General features: G+C 39.1%; 2 protein-coding genes across 2 annotated transcripts; one reads left to right on the top strand and one right to left on the bottom strand.

Moving 5' to 3' along the window:
• Window positions 1-220: 220 nt before the first annotated feature.
• On the bottom strand, window positions 221-1,738 carry hbaa2 (hemoglobin, alpha adult 2). Its single transcript, XM_079883446.1, has 3 exons — window positions 929-1,738; window positions 625-832; window positions 221-423 (listed from the first exon to the last, which is right to left on the bottom strand). Exons 1-3 carry the CDS (start codon window positions 1,021-1,023, stop codon window positions 295-297), a joined length of 432 nt encoding a protein of 143 aa, XP_079739572.1. The 5' UTR covers window positions 1,024-1,738; the 3' UTR covers window positions 221-294.
• A 648-nt stretch (window positions 1,739-2,386) lies between these two features.
• hbba2 (hemoglobin, beta adult 2) lies at window positions 2,387-3,226 on the top strand. Its single transcript, XM_079883425.1, has 3 exons — window positions 2,387-2,604; window positions 2,701-2,923; window positions 3,016-3,226. The coding sequence occupies exons 1-3, from the start codon at window positions 2,513-2,515 to the stop codon at window positions 3,142-3,144; spliced, it is 444 nt and encodes a 147-aa protein (XP_079739551.1). The 5' UTR covers window positions 2,387-2,512; the 3' UTR covers window positions 3,145-3,226.
• The last annotated feature ends 14,196 nt before the right edge of the window (window positions 3,227-17,422 follow it).

Here is a 17,422-nt window from a genome sequence, read left to right as displayed (position 1 = left end):
ATACTCAGCAATGCTGTTGACTTATGAATTTGTATATGGTTTGTCTTAAAGCACATAGACATATTACAACATAAAAAGCTTGACTTTCACCACATGAAAGTTATCCAAGGAACGTGTCTGAAAGGGTTAAAGGACAATCAATCATGCAATAAACTGTTTGTCCATAGCATAGGATATTGATTTGGTTATCGTCCGGAAAAAATACAGGTAGAGACGTTTTGATTGTTGAAGATTTTATTGATTGCGTCTGATATTTTATTTTTCATTATTTGAGGTAGCCCCTGAATGATGATCTTATCTGTATTTATCGGCGAGGGCTGCAGACACAGCCGCAAGAAACTTGTCCACGGCCACGTGCACTTCTGCAGTGAAGTCAGTGGGGAAATGAACTGCAAGAGTCACGAGGATGTTATGGGACAGAATCTGAAAAAAATAATAATAATAAATAACACAAAAAATACACTATGAATTAATAATCCACATTTTATTTCACATCTTGAATGTCTCCTTTTGATTTAACTCAGAGTGCTCCACACCATGATTTGACTGTGCAGATTATCTTAAACACCCTAAATGTACACTCAAGTGAAAGGATTGAAACACTGCACAAAGAAATCATCTCACCTTGAAGTTTACAGGGTCAATGCGAAACTTAGTGGCATGGAGATCACTCAAGGTGCTCATTCCACCAATAAGATCATCCATTTTGCCCACAGCATCAGTGATGGCTGACATCACAGTTTTGCCGTGTTTCTTCACTTGAGGAGAGTCGAGAGAAAAATCAGTCCAGCCAGAAAAATATATTTTAGTCTGAGGGTAGACGATTAACATTCTGTGGGAAAGAGAAAAATCCGTTATTTGGTTTGGCAAAACTCTTTGACATTGATTTTCTTGGTGTCAAAAAATAATTCAAATGTGGATCTCTTACCTTCCCAGAGCTTCTTGTCCTATGGCGTCGGCCTGACCAGAGATTTTACCCCAGAAGGCCTTGACAAAGGCTTTATCCTTAGCTGTCAAACTCATTTTTCGATCCTTTCCACTTCGGTATTAGGCTACAAGAGAAAAGTTTTAGCTGAAGGATAAGGGGTCTTTTTTTATAATGCGCAGTTCTGCCACACCCAACAGCGCATCAGCTCCACCTCTCAGACTTCAGCCAACAATTACAGACGCATTTTGTCAATTCATTTCATCATTCTTTAAAAAAAAATTAAAAATAAAAATAGAGAATGTCTTTATTCATTTATTCTAAATGAGAGAGAGAGAGAGAGAGAGAGAGAGAGAGAGAGAGAGAGAGAGAGAGAGAGAGAGAGAGAGAGAGAGAGAGAGAGAGAGAGAGAGAGAGAGAGAGCGATATATCCTAAAAGAATTACCAGAATATAATATATTGAATGTCTTGGCCGTTTTTGTCTGAAAACATAAACAATACTGTCCTTGTTTTTTTCTCCCTTTTTTTTATAACTAAATTAACGTATTTGTCTGAACAATTTATATTCAGTCTGCCGTGTTTGCATGTAAATGTTGCTGCCTTTAACTTGGTAAAAGGCTTTTAAGTAATTTAAGTAAGTAAAAGGTTTAAGTATTAAAGTACAATTAACTTGGATGTTTACGTAATTTCAAGTTAAATTACATTAAACTGACTTTTTTGTTAAAAAAAATGTTGAATTGTTGAGTTGAATTTAGTATAGGCTAACAAAAAAAGGTCAGAATTGCTTATGTTATTACATTGCTTTAACTCATCAAAATAAGTTATGTTGTCATGTAATTTTTGTAATTTTTTAATGTGAGAGATGCTTCGGGGTCTTTTGGGGACACCAAATGGTACCTAAAGGGGTGGGGCAAATACAAAAAGAACAGGACATTCACGGTTATCGAGATTAAACAAATTGAGAACATTTTGAAATGGGAGGAACGGGTCTGAGTGTCCAGATAAAGCAAAATGAGCTGGCACTCGTTCAAATTAAAAACTTAAATTAGATGTTGAAAGCTTTAATTGAAAGCGTTAATTTAACGTTAATTTAATATTAATAATTTACATGCCCGAGCTTTTCCCCTATATGGATTCACATGTCTAAATATTAGCCTATAACATAGGCCTATGTGCCATCCACTGTTAATGCGACTCATGTGCCTAGTCTTTTTTAAACATAATTAGCCTATGTTAATGGCCAGCTATAGTTTTCAACATTTTCTGAGTATGGAAGACAAATTACAACATAAAGCCTTGATTAGATTTGGACTCTTACACACAACAATAGGCTACACACAATACGACATTCATTTTGATGATTGAATCCATATTTAATTTGAGATGTACGAAATGGGTTCAATCTAAGTTCGCAGTTTCTAATCAAAATGTAGCTAACTAGGATTGGATCCAAGTACGAATGGGTACCACACCAATCAGTCTCGGCGCCTGGTGTGGGGCGGAGAGTGCGAGTATAAATAAAAACTCCGCGCGTATCTATCTATGTTCAGCATTCACACTTGTTGAAAAAGGAAAGAGATAATCACAATGGTGGAGTGGTCAGATTCCGAGCGCAAAATTGTTGCGAGTGTCTGGGGCAAAATCAACGTCGCTGAAATCGGACCCCAGACTCTGGCAAGGTAATGTGAAAGCGTGTCAAAGATTATAACACGTCGTTAATTCAATTATGTATTTTGAAAAGAGTTTGGATTTATAGAGCTATTTCCATGTGACAGGGTGCTGATTGTATACCCCTGGACTCAGAGGTATTTCGGTACCTTTGGAGACCTATCCAATGCAGCTGCAATCCAGGGCAATCCTAAAGTGTCAGCACATGGTAAAACTGTGCTAAATGCTTTGGACAAAGCCGTGAAGAACATGGATAACATCAAAGCCACTTACGCCCAACTTAGCCAGCTGCACTGCGAGAAACTCAACGTCGATCCAGGCAACTTCAAGGTAAATGCTTTGTTTTCTAAATTTGAGCGTATTAATAAGGATTTCACAGACTGTTGTTGCCTAACAAATGCACGTTTTCTTGACCCACGCAGCTGTTGGCCAATTGCCTCACCATTATCATTGCGACCGCATTTGGACCCGCTTTCACCCCTGCAGTTCAGGCCACCTGGCAGAAGCTCCTGTCTGTAGTTGTGTCCGCTCTCTCCAGCCAGTACTACTGAAGTCCTGCTCGACATCTCTGCCTCAATTCAATGATTCGATGCATTAAAGTGTTGAGAAGGTATATAAATAAAGCAATCAAACAAGGGCTGGATTGTGAGTCTTTTTATTCATCAAGTAAATTACTTTAACATACAGCATAATGATATGTTAGACATCATTGATAAATGAGCATCAACATTTCTCTCCAAAATGAACAAAACTGTTGCCATCATATTCAGCATTATCAGTGAATAGTTGTTCACCTTGCAATGGTTATAGGCCTAATATTTGTGCCATATGAATGTGCATATAAATGATTGGCCTATACATTAGGATGGTTCAGAGTTCTTTTAGCCTCAGGTTATGGCATGTGAGATGTTGCAAGAATGTATGGATATGAGCCCCTCTCATAATTCTGCCACTATCCTACAGTTTTTTTTACACTCATTTTGGCACCAATTTTAGAACCTTGATGTAATTTTCCAAAACTGTAGACACAAAACTCAAAACAGTCATCACTTGTAGATAACACAGGCTGTCCGGTGTTCAAAACTTTGCATTGTGCATTGATTCATATCTTTAAAGATGCCTTGCACTTGCAGAATAATTGCTTCAAATAACTAATTTATCATGAAATATCAGGAACATTAATTTGGCACTCTGTGGTACGGTGTTGCCTCAAGGCAACATAGCCTATTTTAGTTTATTTTTAATAAAATGAGACACCCATTTATTGGTCAAACCTATCTCATGGGAGAAGAACTCAAATACTAATCAATGAAAGTGCAAAAAAGTGGTCACATGGCCCACAGCGGTCCATTTAGTGTCTTGTTTCAGCACAAATGTACAGGTCACATAGGCCATAGAGGATTCGGGGCCCCCTGAAAAAATATTGATGTGGGCCCCCCCACCAATACCATATACTGTACAAATGAGCATAGAGGCCCACATATAACAGAAGATGGTGATGTTGTTGTAAAACCTTTAAAAGTTAAATGTTTATATAAAAATTACAACTAATAAAAATTGTTAAATAATAATAAAAACAATTTGAAAAAGTAACATTTACCCCCCCCCCCCCCTAGAATTCATAAATCAAAAAGTAAACATTTAAAAATTGACAAGAATGCAGTCAAATTCAAAAAATAAAATAATTTATTGTCTTATTTTTTAATAAAGATAATATGGAACTGGTATTATTATTAAATAAAGCTAATAAATGTATTCATCCACGTGCAGTGTGTTGTATTCGTGTTTTCTTGATGTAATAAATACATCATCAGCCGACTGGTCAGGTGCATAATGCAATTCGTCCTGACTCGTGTACATTTTTTAACAGGGAAAAAGACAGGGATTTTGACCGCGTAATCATTCGGTCGATTGTGGTGCGCACCGATAATGAAAAGTGACAGTAGGCCTACCCGGCAGGCTGTAGATGGTAGTTTTCTTATTCCCAGCGAAATAACAATGCAAACTGTCTTTAAGAACGTCTTGATCGACTGGGATACAACAACTCTCCTGGCCTCCCTCCCCTTCTTTTCATGGCGTTTCTGGTAGCCTGATTTATGTTTTCTTTTCCCTGACATTTTGTCAGTCAGTCAGTCAGTCAGTCAGTCTCCTGCTCTTCCACCAAGTTCATCGTTGCTGGGCAGCTGCCGCCTCAACTCTGATTGGTTCTGTTCACGAGAACCAATCAGAGTGGGCGGGACTTACAATTTTATTGGGTCCATCTGATGTTTGTCACTGACTGAATAATTAATAAATACTTTACTTACTAAACCATTTTTAGGGAGGTAAGACAAGCAGATATTTGTAAAAAAATATTTAACCAAATTGCATGTTTTTGTGGTTTTCATTTAAATCTCAGGCATATAACTAATATAAATATTAGAATTATTCATACAACAGGGGCATATAACTGCTGGATTTTTACCACCTTTCGCCCCATCCCCCAGCGACGGCCCATGGCTCCATATTTTCCCCAATGAAAAGTGCATTTTTCACTAATTTATGTCCAGTTAATCACCCACAAAAAAATATGAGCCACCTTCAGTAGTGAGTAAAGAGGTATTTTCAAGAACTTTACATTATATATCATCAAATGTTTAAAAAAAACTGAGGCAACATTGTACCACAATGGAATCGCATAAAACCATACCAGGTTGGAATACAAAAAATTCTAAGAGTTAGAAATATCTAAATATATTTGCATGTTTGCATGATTTTGTAATGCACTCATAAGAATAGTAATTCATATACTATGTCTGACTGCACATATTATGATATGCACATATAAAAAAAGGTATAAAACACAACTGCCAGTTGATAGAATAGAATAGAGCTTTATTGTCATTTACAAAAAGTCACATGCTCAGCAAACAACAAATATTAGAAAACAATAACTACACATGGGATTGACATCAAATTAAAATAAATTACAAAAATGTGGGATGAAAAAGAGTAGCAATATACAATGATGAGATTAACATGCTAGTCTCTGTGGACTTTGATTATTTAACTCTGAGGTATGATGGATTGAGCAGAAGTGGTGTTCAGTAATGTCACAGCCCTGGGAAAAAAAAAAGTTCTTCCTCGAAGTCCGAGCAGAGATATTCCTGTATCTCCTCCCAGGCAGAAGGTTATACAGGTGATGGCTTGGGTGAGATGGGTCTTTTATGATGTTTTGAGTCCAGGTTTCGTAATTGGGTCCCAGTGGTATCCTGTGCTGTACTTACAATTCTTTGCAGCATTTTCCTGTCAGCCTGATTACAGTTACCATATGACGTCATACAGTATGTTATTATACTTTTGGTGGCACTGTGATAGAAGTTCACCAGCAGTTTTGGGTAGACCGGATCCTTTGAATGCCCTCAGGTAATAGCTCTGCTGGGCCCACCACTGTGGACATGTGAGTGGTCCAGTTGAGCACCTCTGTGATTTGTACAACCAGAAATCCCCCACTACATCTTCATTTATAAGGAGTGGGGCATGTTCAGTCCTTTTTGTTCTCCTGTAGTCGATGATAATTTCCTTTTTTTTTCCTGATGTTGAGTGTGAGGTTGTGTCCATCACACCATGTGTGCAATGCAATCTTCTCTTGTCTTTATGCTGTTTCACTGTTGTTTGTTATTAGTCCAATGACCGTGTGTGCAAACTTGACAATATGGTTTGTGGGGTTAGTAGCAACACATTCATGTGTGAAAAGAGTGTAAAGAAGTGGGCTAAGAACACAACCCTGCGGTGCTCCCGTATTCAGGGATAGAGTGGACGAGGTTTATTTTCCCAGCCTTACTCTCTGTGTTCGGCCTGTTAAAAATCCAAAATCCAGTTGCATGTGTGCATTTAGCCCCATATGGTGTAGTTTCGTGATTAGTTTGTTTGGAACTATAGTGTTAAAGGCTGAACTGTAGTCGGCAAAGAGAATCTTGGCATTGGCATTAGTCTACTTTAGATGCTCCAGAACAGTGTGTAGAGCCATGGAAAACGCATCATCTGTCGATCTGTTTGCCTTGTAAGCAAACTGCAGCTGGTCCATATTTCCAGGAGTGGGAGTGTAGTTCCAGAACAGGAGTGTAGTTCCTAATGAGTGAGAGGATCAGTCTCTCCAGGCATTTAGCTGCTGGGAGTGTGTGCCACTGGCCTGTAGTCGTTGTGGCAAGTGATCACAGACTGTTTGGGAACTGGGATGATGGTTGATGTTTTAAAACAGGCTGGTACCATGGCAGAGGACTGGGAGAGGTCCAGTCAGCTCAGTCAGCTCAGACCTCAGTCAGCTAATCGGCACAGTCCCTCAGAAGACGTCCCGGCACACTGTCTGGTCCAGCTGCTTTGTGTGGGTTGATGGTGCGCAAGGTGCATCTCACCTCGTTACCAGTGCTGTGCTTCCCTCAAGTGACAGGGCTGTTCTTTTGTTGTCCCTGTCAAACCTGGCAAAGAAACTGTTCAGCTCCTCTGCTAATGCTGGCTCACTGTTGACAGGGTCTGGAGTCTTCCCCCTGTAATTTGTGATGAGGATGAGGATGAAGTGTCATACTTTGATGAGGAAGATGAGGTCATAGTGACAGTGAATCCTGCAGGGAGAGAGTGAGGGTGAGAGCGAAGATGGAGATGAGGATGAAGATGAATATGATAACTTGATGTATGATGGTTTGGTAATACTTGTGTTCCACTATGGTGCAACAGATGGATATGAAATGTTACTTTTTATTAAATATGAAATTTGTAATACATTAAAAACTGGATAAATGTGTTTGTTCAAGTGTGTGGTTAAAGAAATTGATGTTTTCAATAAAGATTTTTTTTTTTTTTACGTGAAAATGTCAAGTGTTTCAATTTGTCCGTTGAGGTACAATGTTGAGGCAACAAACTTTTAAAACTGAAATAATTAAATTCTCATTGATATCATATTGCGTACAATAGAAGTATATATATAGATATATATACAGTATGTATAAAAAATGATGGTATAATGCCCCTTTTTACAATAAGTAAAATAAGTCTCTGTTGTCCCCAGAGTGTGTATGTGAAGTTTTAGCTCAAAATACAACACAGATAATTTTTTATAACAAAAACGCATCATTTTGTGTGTGTCCCTTTAAATGCAAATGAGCTGCTGCTCCCGGCACAGAGGGCAGAGCTTCAAGAGCTGTGTGTGTTAGCAGCTCCGATTACCTCACACAGACATGAGCTAAAATGTCAGAAACTGTTCTGCCTTTTATGTTTAAACTGGAGTTGGACAATGGAGAGACTCAAGAAGAAGTGACAACATGTAGAATAATGGACGTTTCTGAATGGTTAGTTGATGAATTTATGTTGCTGATGTGGAGTTAACTATCTTCAAGTTTTTGATAACCATATTCTGTCATGATAATCTATAAATCACTCATGTGGGAACTGATGTAAGATGCCTACAGAGTGACATGCTATTGCATTTGTGTAATGTACTGTATTGCATGTGAAAAGACGGATGCGACAGCTTGAGCAGACTCTCAGACACTCTTCCTCTCAACATGGACTGCGTGTTTCCGGGGGTAGGGTTTATGTAAATTTTAGGGTTAGTGATGTCACTAACCCGGGAGGAATGTTGTGTAATCCCTACCAGCCGTTTGTTGTAGTAGTCCTTAAAAAATGATTTCTTTAAAAGCAAATATCTTCCTTTGCTTTGAACTTTGAGCGTTGTAACTTTGCAGATGTTGTTTATACTCAAACAGCAACATTACACACTAACTAAAGTTAGAAAAGTGAAATCATAATGAACCACCCCTTTAAATTAAACAAATATATAAAAAACACTTGCTGAAAGAAATAACCATTGAAGAAAGAAAAAAAAAGAAAAAAATTCAAGAGATCACACTTACTAGAATCAGGTATAAAATATGTGTATTTGGCGTGCTGTCCAAGGAGAGTGATCGAGCTTGTTATTTGACCAGACCATAAACCACTCCCCAGCCCCATCCCTGACTGGGAATAACTGAGCATGAGGAGTTGGGGTGGAGGAGGGATGCTGAAGTTTGCTCTCTATATAAGCCTTCTTTAGCTCAGGGTAGATTATCTGAACGTGCTTCTCCCAAACTCTGTAAATAAACCATAATTTTTTAAGTAAAAAAAATAGCCCAGTTTCAGTCAATATGAGCTAACATTGAGTTAAAGTGTGTAACCTGCTGAGTTGAAATGTGTAACCAAGCTGTTACTTTAACCCAGGTGTTTTGTCCAATGTATACACAGTGCTGGGTTTCCATTTTTAGAATGTGGATTTCTGCAAATTGGTCAAAATTGGATCTGATTTTAAGCTAAGTCACAGCAAAATGTTTTGCTCATCGCCTCCTCCCCAGAGTTTCGCTTGCCCTCCTCCCAGGGGTTTAGGTATATCAGAATGGGCTGAAAAAGCCCTTGCTAGATGCTGCTGCTGTAGAGGGGTGCAGGGTGACATATTTTTGTAGGTCAACCCAAAAGTTAGCATCTTCCAAGCTCCCTTGACAAAGACTCAATGGGATTTTTCCATTGCCTTTTGGATTATTACAGAAAGTGAGCTCTGTGACCAACACAATTGTTATATTCTTACACGTTTTGTTCATCATGATATTCTTCAAACACAACTTTTATGAATTTTGAAGCCTAAATACAATCAATTAAAGTAAAAAGCTAGACAAACCACACCATGCCATTCTGCAGTCAGGGGTTGCTTGTAGTATGAATCCAAAGGATGATGCGTGACGCAGAGTAAACAAATAATAATCACCTGTCTTTATGTGAAATAACTCCCCTCCCCTGGAAAGCATGTCCTCGCGAGGAGGGAGGTAGGAGGCCCTGGAGGAGGACAGAGCCTGAGGGATGACATTCCATGGTGGAGCCGAGGGAGCGTTGGTGGAGCTAGGGTAGAACCGATAGGTCGGAGGGCCAAGGTGGAGTCCAAGGTAGGGTTGCACCACACGTTAGCAAGTTCTTTCTTAAATTAGAACGTAAAGTCCAAACTAGAGGCTTAGTAACTACTAGCTAGTTTGTAACTAACTCTGTACTTTATTCATTTGCACCATTTGTTCTTTTTTTTTTTTGGTGATTTTTTTCCTTTTTTTTTTATTGTGACAAGACAGGAGAGAGATGACAGGAAACAAGGTGGGAGAGAGACGGGGGGATGGGATCGGGAAAGGTCCACGAGCCGGGACTCGAACTCGGGCCGCCCGAGCGCAAAGGCGCTACATGTCGGCGCACTGACCACGAGGCCATTGGCGCCGACAGTTGCACCATTTGTTCTTAAAGGGAACCCTATTGGGGCTACCTGTTGCTATTTTTACTGCAACACAACTCGGAAAATAAAATACTGATACACTGTAAAAAGTGATTAGTTGACTTACTTTAAAAAAAAGAAAAAAGATGAGGGAACCCGTTGCCTTAAAATAAAAAGGTGCTCTTAGCAATGTCACGCGTGTTTTAGGCCAAAACATTTTTTGTCACATCCAGCAAACATCTCCTCACTATCCGCTAGCTGCCTGTCCCCTGAGCACACTGTAAACAAAACGCGGTCTCTGTAGACAACCCAGGCTCCACAAACGGCAAGAAAAACAAACTGGCCCAGCCTTGGCCACGAAACATAACAAACAGTCTGCCAGCCAATAACTGACAAGAATGATTTGGGGGTGGGGTTTGGGGGGTTAGTGCGCGTGCACCTGAAGGTGGGTGTGGGGAGTGGAGGAGAAATTAGCATGAAGAGGGAAGTTAGCTAGAGGAGAGATCTCCTAACAACGACTAACGTTAAAATTGTATATTCTTGAGAATTTTGATATGGCCGACACACGACCAAAGAGACAACGTTCCGATGAACAAATGACAAAGAATAGGGAAAAGGAGAAGGAACGCGAAGTCCGAATTTACATAGAAAAAGCGTTCAAGCGGTGGCGAGAACTCCGCCGGCAAAAGGGCTTCCAATCCGACATTCAGGTGGCAAGAATAGAAGAGATGTAAGTCTTCACAAACACTCAGATAATCATGGAAGTACCGTAAAAAACGTTTATAGTTCGGATATAAACACTGATATCTATGGTATCAAAATAGAGTAAATCACCTTTTGAAAGGTGACACTTCAAATAAAGATGGTTTCTATTACAACACAACTCCAGTAGGTGGCGACAAGTTACAGTAAAAAAAAAAAAAAAGATTCATTCAAAAAAGGCTGATTCATCCAGGAATGAAACAAGTGAAGTCATGACAGGCTTTGGCTCAAAGTCAGTGTCAGGCTCTGGCTTTTCTGCGATGAGCATTGCTGACGGCTGGCTAGGATCTAGGTCTGGAGTGGGGCTGGCGATGTCCTCATCCACGATGTAAACGGATGTAAATGGATAGTCATTTTGTACCAGCACCCACTCCACCACTTGGTGAAGCTCCCTCGAGGACCATCTAAAGGCAGGCGTGCCTTCGACCGCTGGTTAAGTCCAGTGTGATAACACAAAGTGAGTGGTCAGATTAGTGAGTTAGGCACAGCAGGTCGAAAAAGTCCCTTGTGTGATCTTCGAGGGAGCTAATACCCCTGCTCCAGCAGGAGGAGAAGGACTGCGGAAATATCCATTTATAATGTTCATCATTTAATTTTGTCTGTAGATCTTTCTTTCTGTTAGGGTTTGCTTGTAGTATGAATCCAAATGATAATGCATGACACAGAATGAACAGATAATCACTTTAATAAACACTGAAGAGACTAACGACACCACAACTAACAGAACTTTAACAAAATACAATGAACAAAGGAGAACTGAGGACTTAAGTACATGAGGAAGGTAATCAACAAAATAGGAGACAGGTGACCTAAAACAACGGAAAACTGTTCAGCGTTTTGGCCATTCATTTACACAACAACTGTGTTTTGGGTGCCTGAAAATAAAAACGGGTTTCAAAGTAAAACTATTGTTATGGTCTCTGTGTAAACTACAAAAACGCGAATTTGTGAAATGGTGATGTCAGATGCATGCATATTAGGCCAACATGTTGTCTAGGCATGTACTTTAGTTTACAAAATGACATCGCCACCTGCTGGTCATCGCCATTTTAAAAGCTTAATGCTTGATATTCACTGCCATGACAAGCGCAAGATTTTTAGGGCCCAAGCCCTGAAAGGGCGAAGGCCCTATTGTTTCCGTAAGGATTTTTTTTTTTTTTTTTCTTCATTATTTTTTTTTTTGCCTTTTTGACACTTTTGGGGCCCTTAACACGCTCAAAAACTCTTGAAATTTTGCACACACGTCAGAACCCGCGGCCATCAGGGCCGGGCTGAAGCTGGTACCGGGGCGTGGCAGGGGGGCTCGACGGCGCCCCCTGGAATGGGGTCCGAAAACTTGGTCCATAAATCAAACACGCTTGCATGTAATAATATGAAACTCAGTACACATATAGATCTCATCGGGCCGAACAACTTTCGTGCTCTAAGTTTTACAAAAGCCCAACAGGAAGTCGGTTATTATACGTTGTTTGGAAAACGCATACAATGGAATGTGAAATACTCCTCCTAGGGATTTCATCCGATCGCCACCAAACTCGGTGAGAATAAAGTCAAGACATTGAGGATGAATTCTTGCGAACAGATTTTTGATATCTCGAACGGTTTGGCCGTGGCGAGGAAACTAATTTATGGCGAATAATGGGACACAGGAAGTGTGTTATAACTTCTGCATACATTATCTGATCTTGATGAAACTTCAGCAGTGTATTCGTTGTAAGAGGCCGATCACATGGATGTGACTATTGTGAGTCAAAGTTATAGCGCCACCAACTGGCAGCAGGAAGTGTGTCACTTTCAAAATGCTTTGAAGTCACCCTCTTACTTTTACCCGATTTGCTTCAAACTTTATGTGTATAATGTAAACACACGGCAGATGTAGACCTGTGAAAGGATTATTGATATCTTAGATACTGTTGCCGTGGCAACGCATCAAATTTTAATATTCTTTTCGGATGCGTTTGAAACTCTTAGCATGCTTGAAATTGGATGAAACTCGACAGACACATAACACTTATTAGCCAGTAGACATGTGAAAAGTTTCAGAAACGGGCGTGGCAGGGGGGCTCAACAGCGCCCTCTTGAACAGGGTCTGAAAACTTGGTCCATATATCAAACACGCTTGCATGAATTAATATGAAACTCGGTACACATATAGATTTCATCGGGCTGAACAACTTTCCCTCTGTCAAGTTTCACGCCAGCCCAACAGGAAGTCGGCTATTATGGGTTGTTTGGAAAACGCTTGCTGTGGAATGCGATGTACTCCTCCTAGAGAATTCATTCAATCACCTCCAAACTCAGTCAGCATGAAGTCAAGACATTGAGAATGCTAAATTGCGGACGGATTTTTGATATCTCGAACGGTTTGGCCGTGGCGAGGAAACAAATTTATGGCGAGAAAAGAGAGGAGACGAAGTGTTATAACTTCTGCATACATTAACTGATCTTGATGAAACTTTAGCAGTGTGTTCGTGGTAAGAGGCAGATCAGATGGATGTAACTATCGTGAGTCAAAGTTATAGCGCCACCAACTGGCAGCAGGAAGTGTGTCACTTTCAACATGCGTTTGACAAAAGTGGGTGGGTTAGTTTTACCAACAGTTACAAAAATCAGTATATATATTGGTCTCACCGAGCCGGACAACTTTCTAATTTACAGTTATTAGCTCAGAGCAAAAGGAAGTCAGATATTTTGGTTTGAATGTGGATTTTTTGGATATTTCAGACTCTGAGTTTTTAGCTACTCTTCCTAACTGGTTTATTTTATTCACACCAAACTTTTTCAAAATGATGAAAATACATTAAAGATGCTAAATTGTGAACGGATATTAAACATCTCAAATGGTTTTGCTATAGTGAGGGACTAAAGTAAAGTAACACTTAAAGCCTCATCTTCTAAAAATGTAATTAAACCATTTATTTCTATATAAAAGTATAAAAATATCACAACTAAACCCATTTTATTCTTTTCTTTTCCAATTTAATAATTATTTATAAGTTTAAAAATAGTAATTGTACTATTTAGTCCCATAAAAGTCAAGTCATACATAGGGCTATACTGCCCTCTTGTGTTCAAAATCAGGTAGGCCTATTGTATCTACATAAAAATATACTAGGTTTGTGACGGTGAGAATATTTTACCACTGGTTAATCTATGTGTGACACCGCTGGGGGCTTTTGAATCGCCAACTTAAAAACGAAAGTAAAATATGCTCGTCCACACTGACATTGATAGTGGTTGAGCGAGCGTTTCAAATGAATTCCTATGGAAGTAGGAATTAACTGAAAAACATTCACTCTGTTCTGCTCGTTCCTCGCCGTGGATGCGCACCGTTATGAATGCCCGTGCAGCCATGAGCATTTTAGTTTAATTTTACAATTAGCGCCTTTCGGGGGGTGGATTGCTTGAAATTATTTTACAAAAGCACAATGTTGTGTTTTATTGCGACTGTACACACATATAAGTTAACACTTTGCAGTTTGAATGTCGTCCTGTATAATGACGGAGTATGTTTTTATGTGTCCACTGTTCAATCGCGCCCACGCCACACACACACACACACGGTTTACTATCTTTGTGGGGACTCTCCATAGACTTAATGGTTTTATACTGTACAAACTGTATATTCTATCTCCTCACACTAACCCTACCCCTAAACCTACCTATCCCAGAAAACTTTCTGCATTTTTACATTTCCAAAAAAACTCATTCTGTATGATTTATAAGCTTGTTTACCCATGGGGACCTCTATTTAGGTCCCCACTGTGACATGAGTCCCCATGAGTCTGTGTGCATTCAGGTTGAAGTCCCCACCGGGATAGAAAAACATGAACACACATATACACACACACACACACACACACACACACACACACACACACAAACACACAAACACACATTCCAGTATTGCAATCTTGACATCGCAGCCTGTTCATTATAGCCTTAATAAAATATAATAATAAAATAGTTAACCTAACATATAAAAATTACACTGCTCTAAATAGTCAGTAGTACAATTCGTACATTCACAGTAAGCACCGCACCACTGTGATGTTTCAAGCACATTTTTGCGCGTGTGAAGAGGATGATTTTTTCCGTCGATATTGGAACACGAGTGAAGAACAAAGCCTATAATAAAGAATAGTTTAGCATCCAAATACATCGCAAATGCTGAAACATTTTGATTCTAATGAGAGGGTTACGTGAGCCCAACAGTGCTTACTTTCGTTTTTATTTTTACATTAAATTTAAAAGATTTGTTGTGGAATATTTTGAGTGTATCATAAAATCAGAATAAGGTAATAAGGTTTCTGTCTTATATATATATATATATATATATATATATATATATATATATATATATATATATATATATATATATATATATATATATATATATATAAAAATATAGCTGCGAGCAGCGATGAAGGGCCAAAGCCGGTGGCACCGCCACCCCGGTGCCTTTAGGTAACTAAAGGCAACAGGGTTGCGGTGCCACCGGCTTGGGCCCGTAATCGCTGCTCGCAGCTATATTTTTTTTTATTTTTTTTAAATTGTGCTTTTGTGGTCCAAAAAAGAAAGAAGATAGGTCATTAGTAGAACAACAGTATGAACCAATTATGACTTAATTTACATTTTAGGGTGAACTATCCAGGGAGTAGGGAGCATAAAACACTGTGTAGGGATCCTGACTCAGTCAACTTCAGAAGAAGAAAAAAAAATCATTGGGGCAACTCTTCTTGGACAATAGTAGGCTATTTAGGCTACTTTTTGAATAACCGATATGAATAATTCAAACTTTAGTATTATGTCAGTATTTGTAATTATATGGATTTTAATAGTTTTTTAAAAAAATCATATTTTATGATGGATTTTCATCAAATGTAAAACAATATAGGTTATAGCTACATGAAAGGCATTTAAAAATTGATCGAAAAAAAATATATATATCGTCACCTTCCTAAAATAATTGCCTAAGTCATTTTTTTACAAACATTTTTTTGCATAAGTCATCTCCTCATGATGCTGGCCACCTCTGGTAAAATCGGCCACATCCTCAGTTGAACAGATCATGCAATTCTACCCCTATAGTATAATCGCCTATGTCAAGTGTGTGACTTAGGCCGTTTTATTTTGCCTAAGTCAAAAGGCAATGAGACTTAGGCAATTTTACAAACTTTTCAAGATGGCCGGTGCATCAAGAAGATCGAAAAGCTACTCAACCTCTGAAGTTATTTCCATGATTCAGGGCTTACGGTTGGTAAGTGATGAGGTTTACTATGATATAGGCTAGACTATAAATATTGCATAGTTTTTTGTCTTTTTTAGTCCACATTTTAGTCAATAAAAATAGCTAAGTCAATGAAGCTAGCATTAGGTTTTATGTTAACCCTCTATGGCATGGAGTTGCCCTCAGGCAACAAACTACCCTTTGGACCTCACACCGCCCCTTTAATTTTTTTTATATATTTTTTTAAATAGCCTATATAATATCCCCTGACATGTCTGCTCAATGAAATCAGGGGCTGAAGTGGGTGTGACCTTTTGTTTGGGGGTGGAGTAGTCCTTTCATGAAGCAAAGCCACATGGTACACAGTGCCACCAATTAGTAAGATAAATATCACTTTTTAACATGTTTAAGTTAAAATAACTTTATATTAAAAAATACATGCATGCGCATCAGTATGTAAATAAGTATGTTTGATTGTTTAAAGATTTAATTTGTTTTTATTTATATACTAAAACTGTGTTTTTTTGTTTGTTGCCTCAGGGCAACACTGCAGTAAGACCGCTTTTGTTCAGGCAATATCATAGGGTTAGGAGGACCAAATGGTGCATTCAAGTTCTCCTGGGAAGTTTGTTTTTACAAGTTCGGAAAACTCAAATAATGCGCATTATGTGTCATAATTTATGTTTCATTATTATTATTGTTATTGTTGTTATTATTATTATTTGAAAGCCAAGATTTGAATAGGCAACCATATTGGAATCAAACAGCTAGAAATTATGTGTATACACTCACCTAAAGGATTATTAGGAACACCATACTAATACTGTGTTTGACCCCCTTTCGCCTTCAGAACTGCCTTAATTCTACGTGGCATTGATTTAACAAGGTGCTGAAAGCATTCTTTAGAAATGTTGGCCCATATTGATAGGATAGCATCTTGCAGTTGATGGAGATTTGTGGGATGCACATCCAGGGCACGAAGCTCCCGTTCCACCACATCCCAAAGATGCTCTATTGGGTTGAGATCTGGTGACTGTGGGGGCCATTTTAGTACAGTGAACTCATTGTCATGTTCAAGAAACCAATTTGAAATGATTCGATCTTTGTGACATGGTGCATTATCCTGCTGGAAGTAGCCATCAGAGGATGGGTACATGGTGGTCATAAAGGGATGGACATGGTCAGAAACAATGCTCAGGTAGGCCGTGGCATTTAAACGATGCCCAATTGGCACTAAGGGGCCTAAAGTGTGCCAAGAAAACATCCCCCACACCATTACACCACCACCACCAGCCTGCACAGTGGTAACAAGGCATGATGGATCCATGTTCTCATTCTGTTTACGCCAAATTCTGACTCTACCATCTGAATGTCTCAACAGAAATCGAGACTCATCAGACCAGGCAACATTTTTCCAGTCTTCAACTGTCCAATTTTGGTGAGCTCGTGCAAATTGTAGCCTCTTTTTCCTATTTGTAGTGGAGATGAGTGGTACCCGGTGGGGTCTTCTGCTGTTGTAGCCCATCCGCCTCAAGGTTGTGCGTGTTGTGGCTTCACAAATGCTTTGCTGCATACCTCGGTT

This window comes from Squalius cephalus, assembly GCF_949319135.1.
Source record: "Squalius cephalus genome assembly, chromosome: 1".
In the NCBI taxonomy this organism is placed as follows: domain Eukaryota; kingdom Metazoa; phylum Chordata; class Actinopteri; order Cypriniformes; family Leuciscidae; genus Squalius; species Squalius cephalus.
This window is presented reverse-complemented; position numbering and strand designations above follow the sequence as displayed.